At 47.4% G+C, this 20,410-nt stretch overlaps 1 protein-coding gene across 2 annotated transcripts in view; it reads right to left on the bottom strand.

Annotated features, from left to right (window-relative positions):
• Window positions 1–20,410, bottom strand: part of frmd3 (FERM domain containing 3) — a 96,571-nt gene that overhangs the window by 8,455 nt on the left and 67,706 nt on the right. For both annotated transcript variants that reach the window (XM_071404137.1, XM_071404138.1), the window contains 4 exons: window positions 18,973–19,061; window positions 17,635–17,709; window positions 15,697–15,765; window positions 15,458–15,582 (listed from right to left, as the gene is read on the bottom strand). In XM_071404137.1, coding sequence (XP_071260238.1) covers window positions 15,458–15,582; window positions 15,697–15,765; window positions 17,635–17,709; window positions 18,973–19,061 — 358 coding nt within the window. The remainder of the gene's footprint in view (window positions 1–15,457; window positions 15,583–15,696; window positions 15,766–17,634; window positions 17,710–18,972; window positions 19,062–20,410) is intronic.

Genomic DNA, 20,410 nt, shown 5'->3' with positions numbered 1-20,410 from the left:
TAGAACACAGAACAGACTCCAACACTAGAACACAGAACAGACTCCAACACTAGAACACAGAACAGACTCCAACACTAGAACACAGAACAGACTCCAACACTAGAACACAGAACAGACTCCAACACTAGAACACAGCACAGACTCCAACACTAGAACACAGCACAGACTCCAACACTAGAACACAGAACAGACTCCAACACCAGAACACAGAACAGACTCCAACACTAGAACACAGAACAGACTCCAACACTAGAACACAGAACAGACTCCAACACTAGAACACAGAACAGACTCCAACACCAGAACACAGAACAGACTCCAACACTAGAACATAGAACAGACTCCAACACTAGAACACAGAACAGACTCCAACACTAGAACACAGAACAGACTCCAACACTAGAACACAGAACAGACTCCAACACCAGAACACAGAACAGACTCCAACACTAGAACACAGAACAGACTCCAACACTAGAACACAGAACAGACTCCAACACTAGAACACAGAACAGACTCCAACACTAGAACACAGAACAGACTCCAACACTAGAACACAGAACAGACTCCAACACCAGAACACAGAACAGACACCCACACTAGAACACAGAACAGACTCCAACACTAGAACACAGAACAGACTCCAACACCAGAACACAGAACAGACTCCAACACCAGAACACAGAACAGACTCCAACACTAGAACACAGAACAGACTCCAACACTAGAACACAGAACAGACTCCAACACTAGAACACAGAACAGACAGTGTGTGTACAGCACATCTTCATACCTCCTGAGGTGATAAAAGACTCAAGGCTGTGTTCAGTAGTTCAGAGGCATATCTGAAGCTTGAGCATACAGGATAATTATGTGTATATTATGTTTGTGTATGTGTGTGTGTATGTGTTTGTGTATGTGTGTGCGTGTGTATGTGCTTGCGTGCGTGCGTGCGTGCGTGTATGTGTGTATGTGTGTATGTGTGTGTGTGTGTGTGTGTGTGTGTGTGTGTGTGTGTGTGTGTGTGTGTGTGTGTGTGTGTGTGTGTGTGTGTGTGTGTGTGTGTATGTGTGTATGTGTGGGTTTAAAATAGGCCCAGCTGTCTTCCTGCTGTGGATTAGGAAATGTCTCTGGGCTAAACTCCCAGTGATGTCTGACTCACTGCCAGTCTGCATTTCTCCCGTACCTCACAAGAGACATGATGGGCATACACATTCCCCATCTGCTGGGCCACTTCTAAGACAAACACACAGCGTATGAGCAATTTGTACATATTGTATAAAACACAATTCTTCATTAGGCTAAGACCACATCTACTGTAAGAGTATACAGCCAAACACACACATTTACTGAACCAACGAAACTGCTCAGTAACTATGCCAACGGATTCAAACCTTTGGGCACAGAAAGTGAGTGAGTGAGTGAGTGAGTGAGTGAGTGAGTGAGAGAGAGAGAGAGAGGAAGAGCGAGAGGGGGCGGGTCCTGGAACAACGCGGTGACGGCTGCTATGGAAACAGCCAGAGTCAACAATGAGTTGGCGTGCAAATGACCTCAAAGCGATACAGTGGGCCCAGAGAGGGAGAGACAGAGAGGTGGAGGGGAGATGGAGAGAGGTGGAGGGGAGACAGAGAGGTAGAGAGGTGGAGGGGAGATGGGGAGAGGTGGAGAGGAGACGGAGAGAGGTGGAGGGGAGACACAGAGAGATGGAGGGGAGATAGAGAGAGGTGGAGGGGAGATAGAGAGGTGGAGGGAGGGAGAGAGGTGGAGACGAGATGGAGAGAGGTGGAGGGGAGAGAGGTGGAGGGGAGATGGAGAGAGCTGGAGGGGAGATAGAGAGGTGGAGGGAGGGAGAGAGGTGGAGACGAGATGGAGAGAGGTGGAGGGGAGATGGAGAGAGCTGGAGGGGAGATGGAGAGAGCTGGAGGGGAGACAGAGAGGTGGAGGGGAGATGGAGAGAGGTGGAAGGGAGATACAGTGGGGAGAACAAGTATTTGATACACTGCCGATTTTGCAGGTTTTCCTACTTACAAAGCATGTAGAGGTCTGTAATTTTTATCATAGGTACACTTCAACTATGAGAGACGGAATCTAAAACAAAAATCCAGAAAATCACATTGTATGATTTTTAAGTAATTAATTTGCATTTTATTGCATGACATAAGTATTTGATACATCAGAAAAGCAGAACTTAATATTTGGTACAGAAACCTTTGTTTGCAATTACAGAGATCATACGTTTCCTGTAGTTCTTGACTAGGTTTGCACACACTGCAGCAGGGATTTTGGCCCACTCCTCCCTACAGATCTTCTCCAGATCCTTCAGGTTTCGGGGCTGTCGCTGGGCAATACGGAGTTTCAGCTCCCTCCAAAGATTTTCTATTGGGTTCAGGTCTGGAGACTGGCTAGGCCACTCCAGGACCTTGAGATGCTTCTTACGGAGCCACTCCTTAGTTGCCATGGCTGTGTACTTCGTGTCGTTGTCATGCTGGAAGACCCAGCCACGACCCATCTTCAATGCTCTTACTGAGGGAAGGAGGTTGTTGGCCAAGATCTCGCGATACATGGCCCCATCCATCCTCCCCTCAATACGGTGCAGTCGTCTTGTCCCCTTTGCAGAAAAGCATCCCCAAAGAATGATGTTTCCACCTCCACGCTTCACGGTTGGGATGGTGTTCTTGGGGTTGTACTCATACTTCTTCTTCCTCCAAACACGGCGAGTGGAGTTAGACCAAAAAGCTCTATTTTTGTCTCATCAGACCACATGACCTTCTCCCATTCCTCCTCTGGATCATCCAGATGGTCATTGGCAAACTTCAGACAGGCCTGGACATGCACTGGCTTAAGCAGGGGGACCTTGCGTGCGCTGCAGGATTTTAATCCATGACGGCGTAGTGTGTTACTAATGGTTTTCTTTGAGACTGTGGTCCCAGCTCTCTTCAGGTCATTGACCAGGTCCTGCCGTGTAGTTCTGGGCTGATCCCTCACCTTCCTCATGATCATTGATGCTCCACGAGGTGAGATCTTGCATGGAGCCCCAGACCGAGGGTGATTGACCGTCATCTTGAACTTCTTCCATTTTCGAATAATTGCGCCAACAGTTGTTTCCTTCTCACCAAGCTGCTTGCCTATTGTCCTGCAGCCCATCCCAGCCTTGTGCAGGTCTACAATTTTATCCCTGATGTCCTTACACAGCTCTCTGGTCTTGGCCATTGTGGAGAGGTTGGAATCTGTTTGATTGAGTGTGTGGACAGGTGTCTTTTATACAGGTAACGAGTTCAAACAGGTGCAGTTAATACAGGTAATGAGTGGAGAACAGGAGGGCTTCTTAAAGAAAAACTAACAGGTCTGTGAGAGCCGGAATTCTTACTGGTTGGTAGGTGATCAAATACTTATGTCATGCAATAAAATGCAAATTAATTATTTAAAAATCATACAATGTGATTTTCTGGATTTTTGTTTTAGATTCCGTCTCTCACAGTTGAAGTGTACCTATGATAAAAATTACAGACCCCTACATGCTTTGTAAGTAGGAAAACCTGCAAAATCGGCAGTGTATCAAATACTTGTTCTCCCCACTGTATATAGAGCTGGAGGGGAGACAGAGAGACGGAGAGGAGACATATAGAGGTGGAGGGGAGACATAGAGAGAGGGAGGGGAGTTGGAGAGAGGTGGAGGGGAGATGGAGATAGGTGGAGGGCAGATGGAGAGAGATGGAGGGGAGATAGAGAGAGGTGGAGGGTAGAGAGAGATGGAGGGTAGATGGAGCGAGGTGGAGGGGAGTAAGAGAGAGGTGGAGGGTAGAGAGATGGAGGGTAGATGGAGCGAGGTGGAGGGGAGTAAGAGAGAGGTGGAGGAGAGATGGAGAGAGGTGGAGGGGGAGAGAGAGAAAGGTTTAGGGGAGAGAGAAGTGGAGGGAAGACAGAGAGGTGGAGGGGAGATGGAGAGAGGTGGAGGGGAGATGGAGAGAGGTGGAGGGGAGATGGAGAGAGGTGGAGGGGAGAGAGAGAGGTGGAGGGGAGATAGAGAGAGATGGAGGGGAGATAGAGAGAGGTGGAGGGGAGATAGAGAGAGAGAGATGGAGGGGAGATAGAGAGAGATGGAGGGGAGATAGAGAGAGGTGGAGGGGAGATAGAGAGAGAGAGATGGAGGGGAGAGAGGTGGAGGGGAGATAGAGAGAGAGAGATGGAGGGGAGATAGAGAGAGGTGGGGGGGAGATGTTTTGTACTGTGTTCTGTACTCAGATCAGGTGACAGACTGAGCTGCTAGATTCCTGTAGCTCCTCCTCAACACACACACACACACACACACACACACACACACACACACACACACACACACACACACACACACACACACACACACACACACACACACACACACACACACACACACACACGGTTTACCCCGCTATGTCCCGCCACTCTAGCCTTGTGAAACCAGACACCCCTCACACAGCAGCACAGAATGAAAGATGAGTTGAGTTCAGTCCCAGTTCCCAACAACAGAGACAGCAGAGCTCCATAAAACTATCACAGATACAGTGGACGCTCGTCACTGATGCTCCAGTCCAGCCAATGTCTCGTTCACACTAAACCATATACAGGCCATTAACAAACAACAGGCTAGACCCGACAACAACGTCAGTAAATCAGAGTTTATGGAGCAAGGTTAGAAAGACATGTTAACAGTGTACATTGTTAAATTGTTTTTTCCCCCCGGACTGTGAACCATACACTACTGATTATACACACACACACACACCCCCGCCCCTTCCCATTGATTCCATGGTTCCGTACCGGTTCCAGAGATGCGCTCCCCGTGGCCGAGCAGGCGTACATAGACGTCCCTGGCCGTGTGGTTGGCCATGCGGAGCTGCAGGTTGTGACTGGTGGTGATCTTTAACCGGCAGCGCACCTTATCTCCCCGCTCCTCCAGAACCTCCCCACAACCCTCCAGAACCTCCCCACAACCCTCCAGAACCTCCCCACAACCCACACCAAGGATCTCCTCTGCCTCCTCAACCAGCCCCTCAACCAGCCCCTCACCCAGCCCCTCACCCAGCCCTTCACCCAGCCCCTCAACCAGCCCCTCAACCAGCCCCTCACCCAGCCCCTCACCCAGCCCTTCACCCAGCTCCTCAACCAGCCCCTCAACCAGCCCCTCACCCAGCCCCTCACCCAGCCCTTCACCCAGCTCCTCAACCAGCCCCTCAACCAGCCCCTCACCCAGCCCCTCACCCAGCCCTTCACCCAGCTCCTCAACCAGCCCCTCAACCAGCCCCTCAACCAGCCCCTCAACCAGCCACTCAACCAGCCCCTCACCCAGCCCTTCACCCAGCTCCTCAACCAGCCCCTCAACCAGCCCCTCACCCAGCTCCTCACCCAGCCCCTCACCCAGCCCCTCACCCAGCCCCTCACCCAGCTCCTCACCCAGCTCCTCACCCAGCCCCTTACTCAGCCCCTCACCCAGCTCCTCAACCAGCCCCTCACCCAGCTCCTCACCCAGCTCCTCACCCAGCTCCTCAACCACGTCCGCCGGGGCGTGAGGGTCCCCGACTCCCCCACACCCCAGAGGGTCCCCGACTCTCAACCCAATATCTGCCTCATTCCTCTGCTCCAGAAGCTCCATGGCTACTTTGCTCCCCCGTTAACTCTGACCCAGCAGCGCCTCGACTCCCACACACACTGACTGACCGTCCTCTGAGCTCTGCACCAGGTTAACACGCATACACACACACAACTCTCCCAGATGACTTAAATGTCAGCAGTGTTAACAAAGACAGGGCATTAGGGGTGGATCATCCCAAAAGCAGGAGGGCCTATTTTTACACCCCTGGGCTTGCAGAGAGGGCCAGCTAATCTCTGACTGATTAGGGCTAGAGAGGCTAGGATAAAGGGGGGCCAGAGACACTAGGAGAGAGGGGGGCTAGAGTGGCAAGGAGAAAGGGGGGCCAGAGACACTAGGTGAGAGGGGGGCCAGAGAAGCTTGGTAGAGAGGGGGGGGTCATAGAGGCTAGGAGAGAGGGGTGTCAGAAAGGTTAGGAGAGAGGGGTGCCAGAGTGGTTAAGAGAGAGGGGGGCCAGGGGAGCTAGAAAGAGAGGGGGGTCAGAAAGGTTAGGAGAGAGGGGGGCCAGAGTGGTTAGGAGAGAGGGGGGCCAGGGGAGCTAGAAAGAGAGGGGGGTCAGAAAGGTTAGGAGAGAGGGGGGCCAGAGTGGTTAGGAGAGTGGGGGGCCAGGGTAGCTAGAAAGAGAGGGGGTCAGAAAGGATAGGAGAGAGGGGGTCCAGAATGGCTTGGTAGAGAGGGGGATCAGAGAGGATAGAAGAGAGGGGGATCAGAAAGGTTAGGAGAGAGGGGGGGCAGAGATGGGGGCCAGGGAACCTAGGAAGAGAGGGGGCCAGGGAACCTAGGGAGAGAGGGGGGCCAGGGAAGCTAGGGAGAGAAGGGGGCCATAGATGCTAGGGAGAGAGGGGGCGAGAGAAGCTAGGGAGAGAGGGGGCCAGAGAGGCTACGGAGAGGGGGGCACATACATGTTCATATCCCGTTATATTACCCATTCATGCTGATGCATATGAAGGGGTTTATGTTCCTAAAACCACCTTAGGGCTATCAATTTAACAATCAAATGTATTTATGGAGCCCTTTTCAAACAAGCAGATGTCACAAAGTGCTTATACAGAAACCAAGCCTAAAACACCAGAGAGCAAGCAATGCAGATGTAGAGGCACGGTGGCTAGGAGAAACTCCCTAGAGAGGCAGGAGCCTAGAAAGAAACCAGGCTCTGAGGGGTGGCCAGTCCTCTTCCAGCCAGCCAGCCGACCAGCCAACCCGGCCCTGTGTAGTGGCCCTGGGGTAGACTAGACAGGCTGTGCTAGTCAGTCATAGGAGGCCTACAGAGACTACAGAGGCTCAGGGTCTATAGGCCTGGTCAGCACCAACACCTGCTGCTGGTGACTGCTTCCTGCTCCGGCCCAGTCAGTCGAGAGGTGACAGATGAAATGGCCACTCTGGTAGTTCTTTAAAACCCAGCCAAGATCATTTTTTCCCGGCAGGCATATGCTGTAAATTGTCCTGGCAGGATGGTGGATAAGAAGCTGACTAGAGTGAGAATAGAGCCCTATGCGTGTAATAGCGTAATGCCCTAAATGGGAATGTGAAAGAGGGACGTTTGTGTGTGTGTGTGTGTGTTAGAATCCAGGGGGTAACACCTTGGGGGTATAACTCAGAGGTAGAGACAGGCCCCCTGGATGTCTCCTGATACCTCACCCCCGCTGACGGATGGCAAACACAAAGTATAAAAAAAACAAGTTCAGGTCAGTGGCGTAGACCGAAATCCGTTGGTGGGTGGGCCTGCAGAAATGTTTGGGGAAACAGCTAACATCCTGCAATTCTACACATTTTGCAAAGATAAACATTTTCAGTTCATACTATTCTACACATAGTAACATGAGGCTGAGAGAAAATGTTGCTTTTTTAAAGCTAATTTCCTGTAATTCCACACATTTTTCCATGGGGCAAAGAGGAAAATGTGCAGTTTTATAGCTAATTAAAGCTACAATATAGGTGTGTGGACTGTGATAAAGGCACTGGTTTATCAGCTGTGTTGTTTGCTAAATGAACTAATGAAGTAGACAGTGGCCTGGTACATACAGTGGGGAGAACAAGTATTGGATACACTGCCGATTTTGCAGGTTTTCCTACTTACAAAGCATGTAGAGGTCTGTAATTTTTATCATAGGTACACTTCAACTGTGAGAGACGGAATCTAAAACAAAAATCCAGAAAATCACATTGTATGATTTTTAAGTAATTAATTTGCATTTTATTGCATGACATAAGTATTTGATACATCAGAAAAGCAGAATTAAATATTTGGTACAGAAACCTTTGTTTGCAATTACAGAGATCATACGTTTCCTGTAGTTCTTGACCAGGTTTGCACACACTGCAGCAGGGATTTTGGCCCACTCCTCCATACAGACCTTCTCCAGATCCTTCAGGTTTCGGGGCTGTCGCTGGGCAATACGGACTTTCAGCTCCCTCCAAAGATTTTCTATTGGGTTCAGGTCTGGAGACTGGCTAGGCTACTCCAGGACCTTGAGATGCTTCTTACGGAGCCACTCCTTAGTTGCCCTGGCTGTGTGTTTCAAGTCGTTGTCATGCTGGAAGACCCAGCCACGGCCCATCTTCAATGCTCTTACTGAGGGAAGGAGGTTGTTGGCCAAGATCTCGCGATACATGGCCCCATCCATCCTCCCCTCAATACGGTGCAGTCGTCCTGTCCCCTTTGCAGAAAAGCATCCCCAAAGAATTATGTTTCCACCTCCACGCTTCACGGTTGGGATGGTGTTCTTGGGGTTGTACTCATCCTTCTTCTTCCTCCAAACACGGCGAGTGGAGTTTAGACCAAAAAGCTCTATTTTTGTCTCATCAGACCACATGGCCTTCTCCCATTCCTCCTCTGGATCATCCAGATGGTCATTGGCAAACTTCAGACGGGCCTGGACATGCGCTGGCTTGAGCAGGGAGACCTTGCGTCCGCTGCAGGATTTTAATCCATGATGGCGTAGTGTGTTATTAATGGTTTTCTTTGAGACTGTGGTCCCAGCTCTCCTCAGGTCATTGACCAGGTCCTGCTGTGTAGTTCTGGGCTGATCCCTCACCTTCCTCATGATCATTGATGCCCCACGAGGTGAGATCTTGCATGGAGTCCCAGACAGAGGGTGATTGACCGTCATCTTGAACTTCTTCCATTTTCTAATAATTGTGCCAACAGTTGTTGCCTTCTCACCAAGCTGCTTGCCTATTGTCCTGTAGCCCATCCCAGCCTTGTGCAGGTCTACAATTTTATCCCTGATGTCCTTACACAGCTCTCTGGTCTTGGCCATTGTGGAGAGGTTGGAGTCTGTTTGATTGAGTGTGTGGACAGGTGTCTTTTATACAGGTAACGAGTTCAAACAGGTGCAGTTAATACAGGTAATGAGTGGAGAACAGGAGGGCTTCTTAAAGAAAAACTAACAGGTCTGTGAGAGCCGGAATTCTTACTGGTTGGTAGGTGATCAAATACTTATGTCATGCAATAAAATGCAAATTAATTACTTAAAAATCATACAATGTGATTTTCTGGATTTTTGTTTTAGATTCCGTCTCTCACAGTTGAAGTGTACCTATGATAAAAAATTACAGACCTCTACATGCTTTGTAAGTAGGAAAACCTGCAAAATCGGCAGTGTATCAAATACTTGTTCTCCCCACTGTATATAGCTATAGAAGCACAGTGACATATGCCTCAGTCATATTGGTGGCTAATTGGGGGTGTGGCCTTCAGTTAATTATTTTTAGCCACCCATCCCATGAGAGTGAATGTAATTTTTGTTAATCTGCATGTCATTCCAGTGCAATGCTTGCTTTGACTTCTATCTGATGTGTTTGCATGTTTAGGTAACACTGACAAGTACAGGGCATTAAACAATATATGTCTAATTGGCCCACCCATACATAGAGTGGCTGGTTCAGGTTTCTGCCCTCTCTCCTCTCCTGCTTCCCCCCTATCTCCATCCCCCTCTCCCCTTTGCTCTTCTTCCCTCTCTCCTCGCCTCTCTCTTCTTCAGCTCCCCCTCTCTTTCTTCCATCTCTGTTCCCCCCAAGGGCAGGTATGGTCAGACAGCCTCCTGGGGATAAACTGATCCTAGGCCAGTGTTAAGCCAGTGTCAGCAGTAGAGCTGATGGATTAGGCTCTGTGGTCCCTCGGCAGAACACTCTTATACTGACCCCTATACATACTACCAGCCTGTCAGTCCTAGTCTGGAACAACTAACGACCACTATACATACCACCAGCCTGTCAGTCCTAGTCTGGAACAACTAACGACCACTATACATACTACCAGCCTGTCAGTCCTAGTCTGGAACAACTAACGACCACTATACATACTACCAGCCTGTCAGTCCTAGTCTGGAACAACTAACGACCACTATACATACTACCAGCCTGTCAGTCCTAGTCTGGAACAACTAACGACCACTATACATACTACCAGCCTGTCAGTCCTAGTCTGGAACAACTAACGACCACTATACATACTACCAGCCTGTCAGTCCTAGTCTGGAACAACTAACGACCACTATACATACTACCAGCCTGTCAGTCCTAGTCTGGAACAACTAACGACCACTATACATACTACCAGCCTGTCAGTCCTAGTCTGGAACAACTAACGACCACTATACATACTACCAGCCTGTCAGTCCTAGTATGGAACAACTAACAACCACTATACATACTACCAGCCTGTCAGTCCTAGTCTGGAACAACTAACGACCACTATACATACCACCAGCCTGTCAGTCCTAGTCTGGAACAACTAACGACCCCTATACATACTACCAGCCTGTCAGTCCTAGTCTGGAACAACTAACGACCACTACACTATACATACTACCAGCCTGTCAGTCCTAGTCTGGAACAACTAACGACCACTATACATACCACCAGCCTGTCAGTCCTAGTCTGGAACAACTAACGACCACTATACATACTACCGGCCTGTCAGTCCTAGTCTGGAACAACTAACGACCACTATACATACCACCAGCCTGTCAGTCCTAGTCTGGAACAACTAACGACCACTATACATACTACCAGCCTGTCAGTCCTAGTCTGGAACAACTAACGACCACTATACATACTACCAGCCTGTCAGTCCTAGTCTGGAACAACTAACGACCACTATACATACTACCAGCCTGTCAGTCCTAGTCTGGAACAACTAACGACCACTATACATACCACCAGCCTGTCAGTCCTAGTCTGGAACAACTAACGACCACTATACATACTACCAGCATGTCAGTCCTAGTCTGGAACAACTAACGACCACTATACATACTACCGGCCTGTCAGTCTAGTCTGGAACAACTAACGACCACTATACATACTACCGGCCTGTCAGTCCTAGTCTGGAACAACTAACGACCACTATACATACTACCGGCCTGTCAGTCCTAGTCTGGAACAACTAACGACCACTATACATACTACTAGCCTGTCAGTCCTAGTCTGGAACAACTAACGACCACTATACATACTACCGGCCTGTCAGTCCTAGTCTGGAACAACTAACGACCACTATACATACTACCAGCCTGTCAGTCCTAGTCTGGAACAACTAACGACCACTATACATACTACCAGCCTGTCAGTCCTAGTCTGGAACAACTAACGACCACTATACATACTACCAGCCTGTCAGTCCTAGTCTGGAACAACTAACGACCACTATACATACTACCAGCCTGTCAGTCCTAGTCTGGAACAACTAACGCCCACTATACATACTACCAGCCTGTCAGTCCTAGTCTGGAACAACTAACGACCACTATACATACTACCAGCCTGTCAGTCCTAGTCTGGAACAACTAACGACCACTATACATACTAACAGCATGTCAGTCCTAGTCTGGAACAACTAACGACCACTATACATACTACCGGCCTGTCAGTCCTAGTCTGGAACAACTAACGACCACTATACATACTACCGGCCTGTCAGTCCTAGTCTGGAACAACTAACGACCACTATACATACTACCAGCCTGTCAGTCCTAGTCTGGAACAACTAACGACCACTATACATACCACCAGCCTGTCAGTTCTAGTCTGGAACAACTAACGACCACTATACATACTACCAGCCTGTCAGTCCTAGTCTGGAACAACTAACGACCACTATACATACCACCAGCCTGTCAGTCCTAGTCTGGAACAACTAACGACCACTATACATACTACCAGCCTGTCAGTCCTAGTCTGGAACAACTAACGCCCACTATACATACTACCAGCCTGTCAGTCCTAGTCTGGAACAACTAACGACCACTATACATACTACCAGCCTGTCAGTCCTAGTCTGGAACAACTAACGACCACTATACATACTACCAGCCTGTCAGTCCTAGTCTGGAACAACTAACGACCACTATACATACTACCGGCATGTCAGTCCTAGTCTGGAACAACTAACGACCACTATACATACTACCGGCCTGTCAGTCCTAGTCTGGAACAACTAACGACCACTATACATACTACCGGCCTGTCAGTCCTAGTCTGGAACAACTAACGACCACTATACATACTACCAGCCTGTCAGTCCTAGTCTGGAACAACTAACGACCACTATACATACCACCAGCCTGTCAGTCCTATTCTGGAACAACTAACGACCACTATACATACCACCAGCCTGTCAGTTCTAGTCTGGAACAACTAACGACCACTATACATACTACCAGCCTGTCAGTCCTAGTTTGGAACAACTAACGACCACTATACATACCACCAGCCTGTCAGTCCTAGTCTGGAACAACTAACGACCACTATACATACTACCAGCCTGTCAGTCCTAGTCTGGAACAACTAACGACCACTATACATACTACCAGCCTGTCAGTCCTAGTCTGGAACAACTAACGACCACTATACATACTACCAGCCTGTCAGTCCTAGTCTGGAACAACTAACGACCACTATACATACCACCAGCCTGTCAGTCCTAGTCTGGAACAACTAACGACCACTATACATACTACCAGCATGTCAGTCCTAGTCTGGAACAACTAACGACCACTATACATACTACCGGCCTGTCAGTCTAGTCTGGAACAACTAACGACCACTATACATACTACCGGCCTGTCAGTCCTAGTCTGGAACAACTAACGACCACTATACATACTACCGGCCTGTCAGTCCTAGTCTGGAACAACTAACGACCACTATACATACTACTAGCCTGTCAGTCCTAGTCTGGAACAACTAACGACCACTATACATACTACCGGCCTGTCAGTCCTAGTCTGGAACAACTAACGACCACTATACATACTACCAGCCTGTCAGTCCTAGTCTGGAACAACTAACGACCACTATACATACTACCAGCCTGTCAGTCCTAGTCTGGAACAACTAACGACCACTATACATACTACCAGCCTGTCAGTCCTAGTCTGGAACAACTAACGACCACTATACATACTACCAGCCTGTCAGTCCTAGTCTGGAACAACTAACGCCCACTATACATACTACCAGCCTGTCAGTCCTAGTCTGGAACAACTAACGACCACTATACATACTACCAGCCTGTCAGTCCTAGTCTGGAACAACTAACGACCACTATACATACTACCAGCATGTCAGTCCTAGTCTGGAACAACTAACGACCACTATACATACTACCGGCCTGTCAGTCCTAGTCTGGAACAACTAACGACCACTATACATACTACCGGCCTGTCAGTCCTACTCTGGAACAACTAACGACCACTATACATACTACCAGCCTGTCAGTCCTAGTCTGGAACAACTAACGACCACTATACATACCACCAGCCTGTCAGTTCTAGTCTGGAACAACTAACGACCACTATACATACTACCAGCCTGTCAGTCCTAGTCTGGAACAACTAACGACCACTATACATACCACCAGCCTGTCAGTCCTAGTCTGGAACAACTAACGACCACTATACATACTACCAGCCTGTCAGTCCTAGTCTGGAACAACTAACGCCCACTATACATACTACCAGCCTGTCAGTCCTAGTCTGGAACAACTAACGACCACTATACATACTACCAGCCTGTCAGTCCTAGTCTGGAACAACTAACGACCACTATACATACTACCAGCCTGTCAGTCCTAGTCTGGAACAACTAACGACCACTATACATACTACCGGCATGTCAGTCCTAGTCTGGAACAACTAACGACCACTATACATACTACCGGCCTGTCAGTCCTAGTCTGGAACAACTAACGACCACTATACATACTACCGGCCTGTCAGTCCTAGTCTGGAACAACTAACGACCACTATACATACTACCAGCCTGTCAGTCCTAGTCTGGAACAACTAACGACCACTATACATACCACCAGCCTGTCAGTCCTATTCTGGAACAACTAACGACCACTATACATACCACCAGCCTGTCAGTTCTAGTCTGGAACAACTAACGACCACTATACATACTACCAGCCTGTCAGTCCTAGTTTGGAACAACTAACGACCACTATACATACCACCAGCCTGTCAGTCCTAGTCTGGAACAACTAACGACCACTATACATACTACCAGCCTGTCAGTCCTAGTCTGGAACAACTAACGACCACTATACATACTACCAGCCTGTCAGTCCTAGTTTGGAACAACTAACGACCACTATACATACCACCAGCCTGTCAGTCCTAGTCTGGAACAACTAACGACCACTATACATACCACCAGCCTGTCAGTCCTAGTCTGGAACAACTAACGACCACTATACATACCACCAGCCTGTCAGTCCTAGTCTGGAACAACTAACGACCACTATACATACTACCAGCCTGTCAGTCCTAGTCTGGAACAACTAACGACCACTATACATACTACCAGCCTGTCAGTCCTAGTCTGGAACAACTAACGACCACTATACATACTACCAGCCTGTCAGTCCTAGTCTGGAACAACTAACGACCACTATACATACCACCAGCCTGTCAGTCCTAGTCTGGAACAACTAACAACCACTATACATACCACCAGCCTGTCAGTCCTAGTCTGGAACAACTAACGACCACTATACATACTACCAGCCTGTCAGTCCTAGTCTGGAACAACTAACGACCACTATACATACTACCAGCCTGTCAGTCCTAGTCTGGAACAACTAACGACCACTATACATACTACCAGCCTGTCAGTCCTAGTCTGGAACAACTAACGACCACTATACATACCACCAGCCTGTCAGTCCTAGTCTGGAGAAACTCCACCTTGTACCATTTACAGGACAAGAGGCACCAGCTTCTATGCCACACATAAACCAGCCTACCGGTTACAAGCCATCTATTGTACTGTATATCTGAGGATGAGACTAACATGAGGTTTAGTAAACAAAGAAATAGACAGAAATAGACACACACACACACACACACACACACACACACACACACACACACACACACACACACACACACACACACACACACACACACACACACACACACACACACACACACACACACACACACACACACACACAGCCCCCTTTGAGCCAAACAAATATGTGCTAATTAAGTTACTGTTAACGCTAACCCTAGCTTGGGTCCTGGGTCTGTTTCCGTGATGTCATGGTGCACTTCCGTGACTGGTCATTACCAGCATGGTGTCCTCAGGGAGGCTCATGGGAGGTGTATTTTTAGCTCTGTGATTGGAGTCTCCAGGGAAACGAGGCTTACCGTAGCATCAGCTTCTCAATTTACAGTCCAACTCCGAGAGCTGGATACCTAACAGCTGTCATTGGAGACCAAGCAAACCCAAGGAAGCGGCCGGTATGTGTGTATGTGTGTATGCATGCATGCGTGTATGTATTATTTGCCTGAGTGTGTGTGTGTGACTGCGTGCTCTTACCATTGTCTGCCGAGGTCTCTTCATACTCATTGGTGGAGGGCAGTGCTGGGACAAGAGGCTCCATGTTTATGATCAGGTTTTTGTGGCTCAGTGAGTTGAAGCTTCTGCTCTGCCCAAAGTGTAACCTGAAACATGATATAAACAACACTTGTTATCTGAGTTACTAAACACACATTTTCCTGGTATGTGAGGTTCAGTTCTAACTACATGACAGTGAGGTTCAGTTCTCTCTCTCTCACCTGTGCACCTCCGGTGGCTCTCTCTGGATCTTGGAGCTGGCTTCGATGACTTCTTTTGCAACTCTTCCACTAAAGAGAAAAAATGTCATTTTGGAGAAGTGACTTTGTCTAGGGGTAGTTCTACAGTGTGACTTTGTCTAGGGGTAGTTCTACAGTGTGACTTTGTCTAGGGGTAGTTCTACAGTGTGACTTTGTCTTGGTGTAGTTCTACAGTGTGACTTTGTCTAGGTGTAGTTCTACAGTGTGACTTTGTCTAGGTGTAGTTCTACAGTATGACTTTGTCTTGGTGTAGTTCTACAGTGTGACTTTGTCTTGGTGTAGCTCTACAGTGTGACTTTGTCTTGGTGTAGTTCGTCAGTGTGACTTTGTCTTGGTGTAGCTCTACAGTGTGACTTTGTCTAGGGGTAGTTCTACAGTGTGACTTTGTCTTGGTGTATCTCTACAGTGTGACTTTGTCTAGGGGTAGTTCTACAGTGTGACTTTGTCTTGGTGTATCTCTACAGTGTGACTTTGTCTAGGGGTAGTTCTACAGTGTGACTTTGTTTAGGTGTAGTTCTACAGTGTGACTTTGTCTTGGTGTAGTTCTACAGTGTGACTTTGTCTTGGTGTATCTCTACAGTGTGACTTTGTCTAGGGGTAGTTCTACAGTGTGACTTTGTTTAGGTGTAGTTATACAGTGTGACTTTGTCTAGGTATAGTTCTTCAGTGTGACTTTGTCTAGGTGTAGTTCTACAGGGTGACTTTGTCTTGGTGTAGTTCGTCAGTGTGACTTTGTCTTGGTGTAGTTCTACAGTGTGACTTTGTCTTGGTGTAGTTCGTCAGTGTGACTTTGTCTTGGTGTAGTTCTACAGTGTGACTTTGTCTTGGTGTATCTCTACAGTGTGACTTTGTCTAGGGGTAGTTCTACAGTGTGACTTTGTTTAGGTGTAGTTCTACAGTGTGACTTTGTCTTGGTGTAGTTCTACAGTGTGACTTTGTCTTGGTGTATCTCTACAGTGTGACTTTGTCTAGGGGTAGTTCTACAGTGTGACTTTGTTTAGGTGTAGTTCTACAGTGTGACTTTGTCTAGGTATAGTTCTTCAGTGTGACTTTGTCTAGGTGTAGTTCTACAGGGTGACTTTGTCTTGGTGTAGTTCTTCAGTGTGACTTTGTCTAGGTGTAGTTCTACAGGGTGACTTTGTCTTGGTGTAGTTCTTCAGTGTGACTTTGTCTTGGTGTAGTTCTACAGTGTGACTTTGTCTTGGTGTAGTTCTTCAGTGTGACTTTGTCTAGGTGTAGTTATACGCTGTGACTATGTCTTGGTGTAGTTCTACAGTGTGACTTTATCTTGGTGTAGTTCTACAGTGTGACTTTGTCTAGGTGTAGTTCTACAGTGTGTACTGTATCATACAGGGTAAAGTTACACCAAAGCAGGAGATCAACCTTAGTCCAAACATTGTCCCCAAACCTGAGATCATATCAACATGTTATACAGTATGTTACCTAGACCTAGTCCATATCGGGGAAAAAACATGACTTTTACATTTTAATTTGAGTAGACGCTCTTTCAAATGCGACTTACAGGAGCAATTATGGTTAAGGGCCTTGCTCAAGGGCATATCAGCAGATTTGTCAACTAGTCGGCTCGGGGATTCGAACCAGCAACATTTTGATTACTGGCCCAACGCTCCAACCGCTAGGCTACCTGCCGACTTGAACCAATTAATTCTCTATAACAAATAACCTAGTCCTTAAGCTAAATTAAGCTAAATCGTCTCTTAAGCTAAATTGCTTGAGCACTTATCCAGCTGCTGAAATGAAGAGATACGTAGCATGTAAGCCATGTTAGGTGCTTTGGGAAATGATCAAAACAAACAATACATAAGCCTAGGGGCATTTATCTGGACACAGCTTGGCTTAGTAAGGCTCAGTGACACAGTCAAGCATTCAATGTCGCACCTGTACCGAAACCTGCTTCCCTTGAAGAAAATATTACTGCTGGACACAGTCTTGATCTGGCTTGACTTTGCACATCTGTCAAAGAGACGTAGATAATTGTTTGTTGAGCAAGATGGCACATTGATTCATTAGTTACATTTGGCATTTAGGAACTCATAGGACTTGACAGGTATCCAAATGTGATGTTTGGTTCAGTCTAGTTAGTCCTGTCAAAAAGGACCTCATAGGACTTTACAGGTATCCAGTCTAGTTGGTCCTGTCAAAAAGGAACTCATAGGACTTGACAGGTATCCAGTCTAGTTGGTCCTGTCAAAAAGGTTAATGTGTGCCAGGACAGCACTTCACAGTTCTCTCTGACTGCCATTTTCTAAATTCAATTCAGTCTCATTTGATTAACGGGCTCTGATCTGACATCCGAGCCTGCCTCTCTGCTGAGGAACAGGGAAACTCGAGACCCCAGGAGCCAGAAAAAAGCAATCAGGAGCCAGGCTCAGCTGCTGGCCCTGAGAGCCAGTGCTGTCTGTCTGTCCAACCCTCCACCCCTCCCATCCAACCCCATCCATCCATCCATCCATCCATCCAGCCAGCCAGCCAGCCAGTCACACTCATAACTCTGGATTAAACTACTGACAACAGCAGTCTGCAGCCACAAATCAACCTGGCTAGAGCCTACGCGCACACACACACATACGCGCACACACAAAAACACACACAAACACACACAGCCATGTCTTACTATAATTGTGAGGAATTTTTGGGGACCAGCAATTGATTCCCATTTAAAATCCTATTTTCCCTAAGCGCTACCCTTTACCTTAACTTGAACCCTAACCTTAACCTTAACCTTAACCATAACCCCTAACCTAACCTTAATTCGAACCCTTTTTACAAGTGAGGACCGGCAAAATGTCCTCACTTCTCTGAATTTGAGTTGGTTTGTTATTCTTGTGAGGACTTCTGATACTTAAAAGTATAGTAAAACTTGTACACACACACAGTCTTAATGCGACTTACAGGAGCAATTATGGTTAAGGGCCTTGCTCAAGGGCACATCAGCAGATTTTTCAACTAGTCGGCTCGGGGATTCGAACCAGCACACACACACACACACACACACACACACACACACACACACACACACACACACACACACACACACACACACACACACACACACACACACACACACACACACACACACACACACACACACAGTCTTGTACTCCCCCTTGTGTGGGGACTTCACAAGAATAGTTAAACACGTCCAAACACACACACAAGTTCCAACTTTGATAGAGAGGTGGATATGAGAGTGTTGCAGTGTTTTGTGGGACTCACTTGTAAAATGCTTGGTTCTCCACCCCACACTTCCACAAATGTTTACACGCTGCTGGGGTAGAGGTGTGGAACGTCAGCACCAGTTTCTTCTGCAGAGAGAGAGAGAGAGAGAGGGGTGGAAAGAGAGACCGATAGAAAGAGAGAGAGAGAGAGATAGAGAGAGAGGTGTGGAAAGAGAGCCCGATAGAAAGAGAGAGAAAAAGAGGGGGGGGAGAGCGATAGAGAGAGAGAGTGATGGAAGGAGACGAACAAAGCAGAGAAAGACAGTGAATTAGGACAAGGCATCCAACAAAGTGCTGAACATGTTGAGAGTGAGCTGTGCAAAGTGCTGACCCAGACCCTACACCCAGCCTGTTAGGGAGATGGGGAAGTGGAGAGCAGAACACTTGTGCACTACCAGCACTAAGCAGCTCTTAAAAGGCCACGGGTGTGAGGGAGTTTATGGGCAGAGCTGGGGATAAGACGGGGATCAATTCCAGTAAAAGTCCAGTTATCTGCTCTGTGTCTGGTAATATGAGACGGCAGATCAATGTTATCTGCAGCATTACAGAGCACAGAGCAGATCCATAGCCTGACAGTAGAGATCAAATAAACAGACTTTCCCTGACCTGGACAGACTTAACCACTGTAACACTGATACTGACAGAGACTTAACCACTGTAACAATGTAACACTAATACTGACAGAGACTTAACCTCTGTAACAGTAATACTGACAGAGACTTAACCACTGTAACACTAATACTGACAGAGACTTAACCTCTGTAACAGTAATACTGACAGAGACTTAACCACTGTAACAATGGAACACTAATACTGACAGAGACTTAACCACTGTAACACTAATGATGACAGAGACTTAAACCCTGTAACACTGATACTGACAGAGACTTAACCACTGTAACACTAATACTGACAGAGACTTAACCACTGTAACACTAATACTGACAGAGACTTAACCACTGTAACACTGATACTGACAGAGACTTAACCACTGTAACACTAATACTGACAGAGACTTAACCACTGTAACACTGATACTGACAGAGACTTAACCCTGTAACACTAATACTGACAGAGACTTAACCCTGTAACACTAATACTGACAGAGACTTTACCACTGTAACACTAATGATGACAGAGACTTAACCACTGTAACACTGATACTGACAGAGACTTAACCACTGTAACACTGATACTGACAGAGACTTAACCACTGTAACACTAATACTGACAGAGACTTAACCCTGTAACACTGATACTGACAGAGACTTAACCACTGTAACACTAATACTGACAGAGACTTAACCACTGTAACACTAATACTGACAGAGACTTTACCACTGTAACACTAATGATGACAGAGACTTAACCACTGTAACACTGATACTGACAGAGACTTAACCACTGTAACACTGATACTGACAGAGACTTAACCA

The sequence above is a fragment of the Salvelinus alpinus genome, chromosome 5 (assembly GCF_045679555.1).
Source record: "Salvelinus alpinus chromosome 5, SLU_Salpinus.1, whole genome shotgun sequence".
NCBI lineage: Eukaryota > Metazoa > Chordata > Actinopteri > Salmoniformes > Salmonidae > Salvelinus > Salvelinus alpinus.
This window is presented reverse-complemented; position numbering and strand designations above follow the sequence as displayed.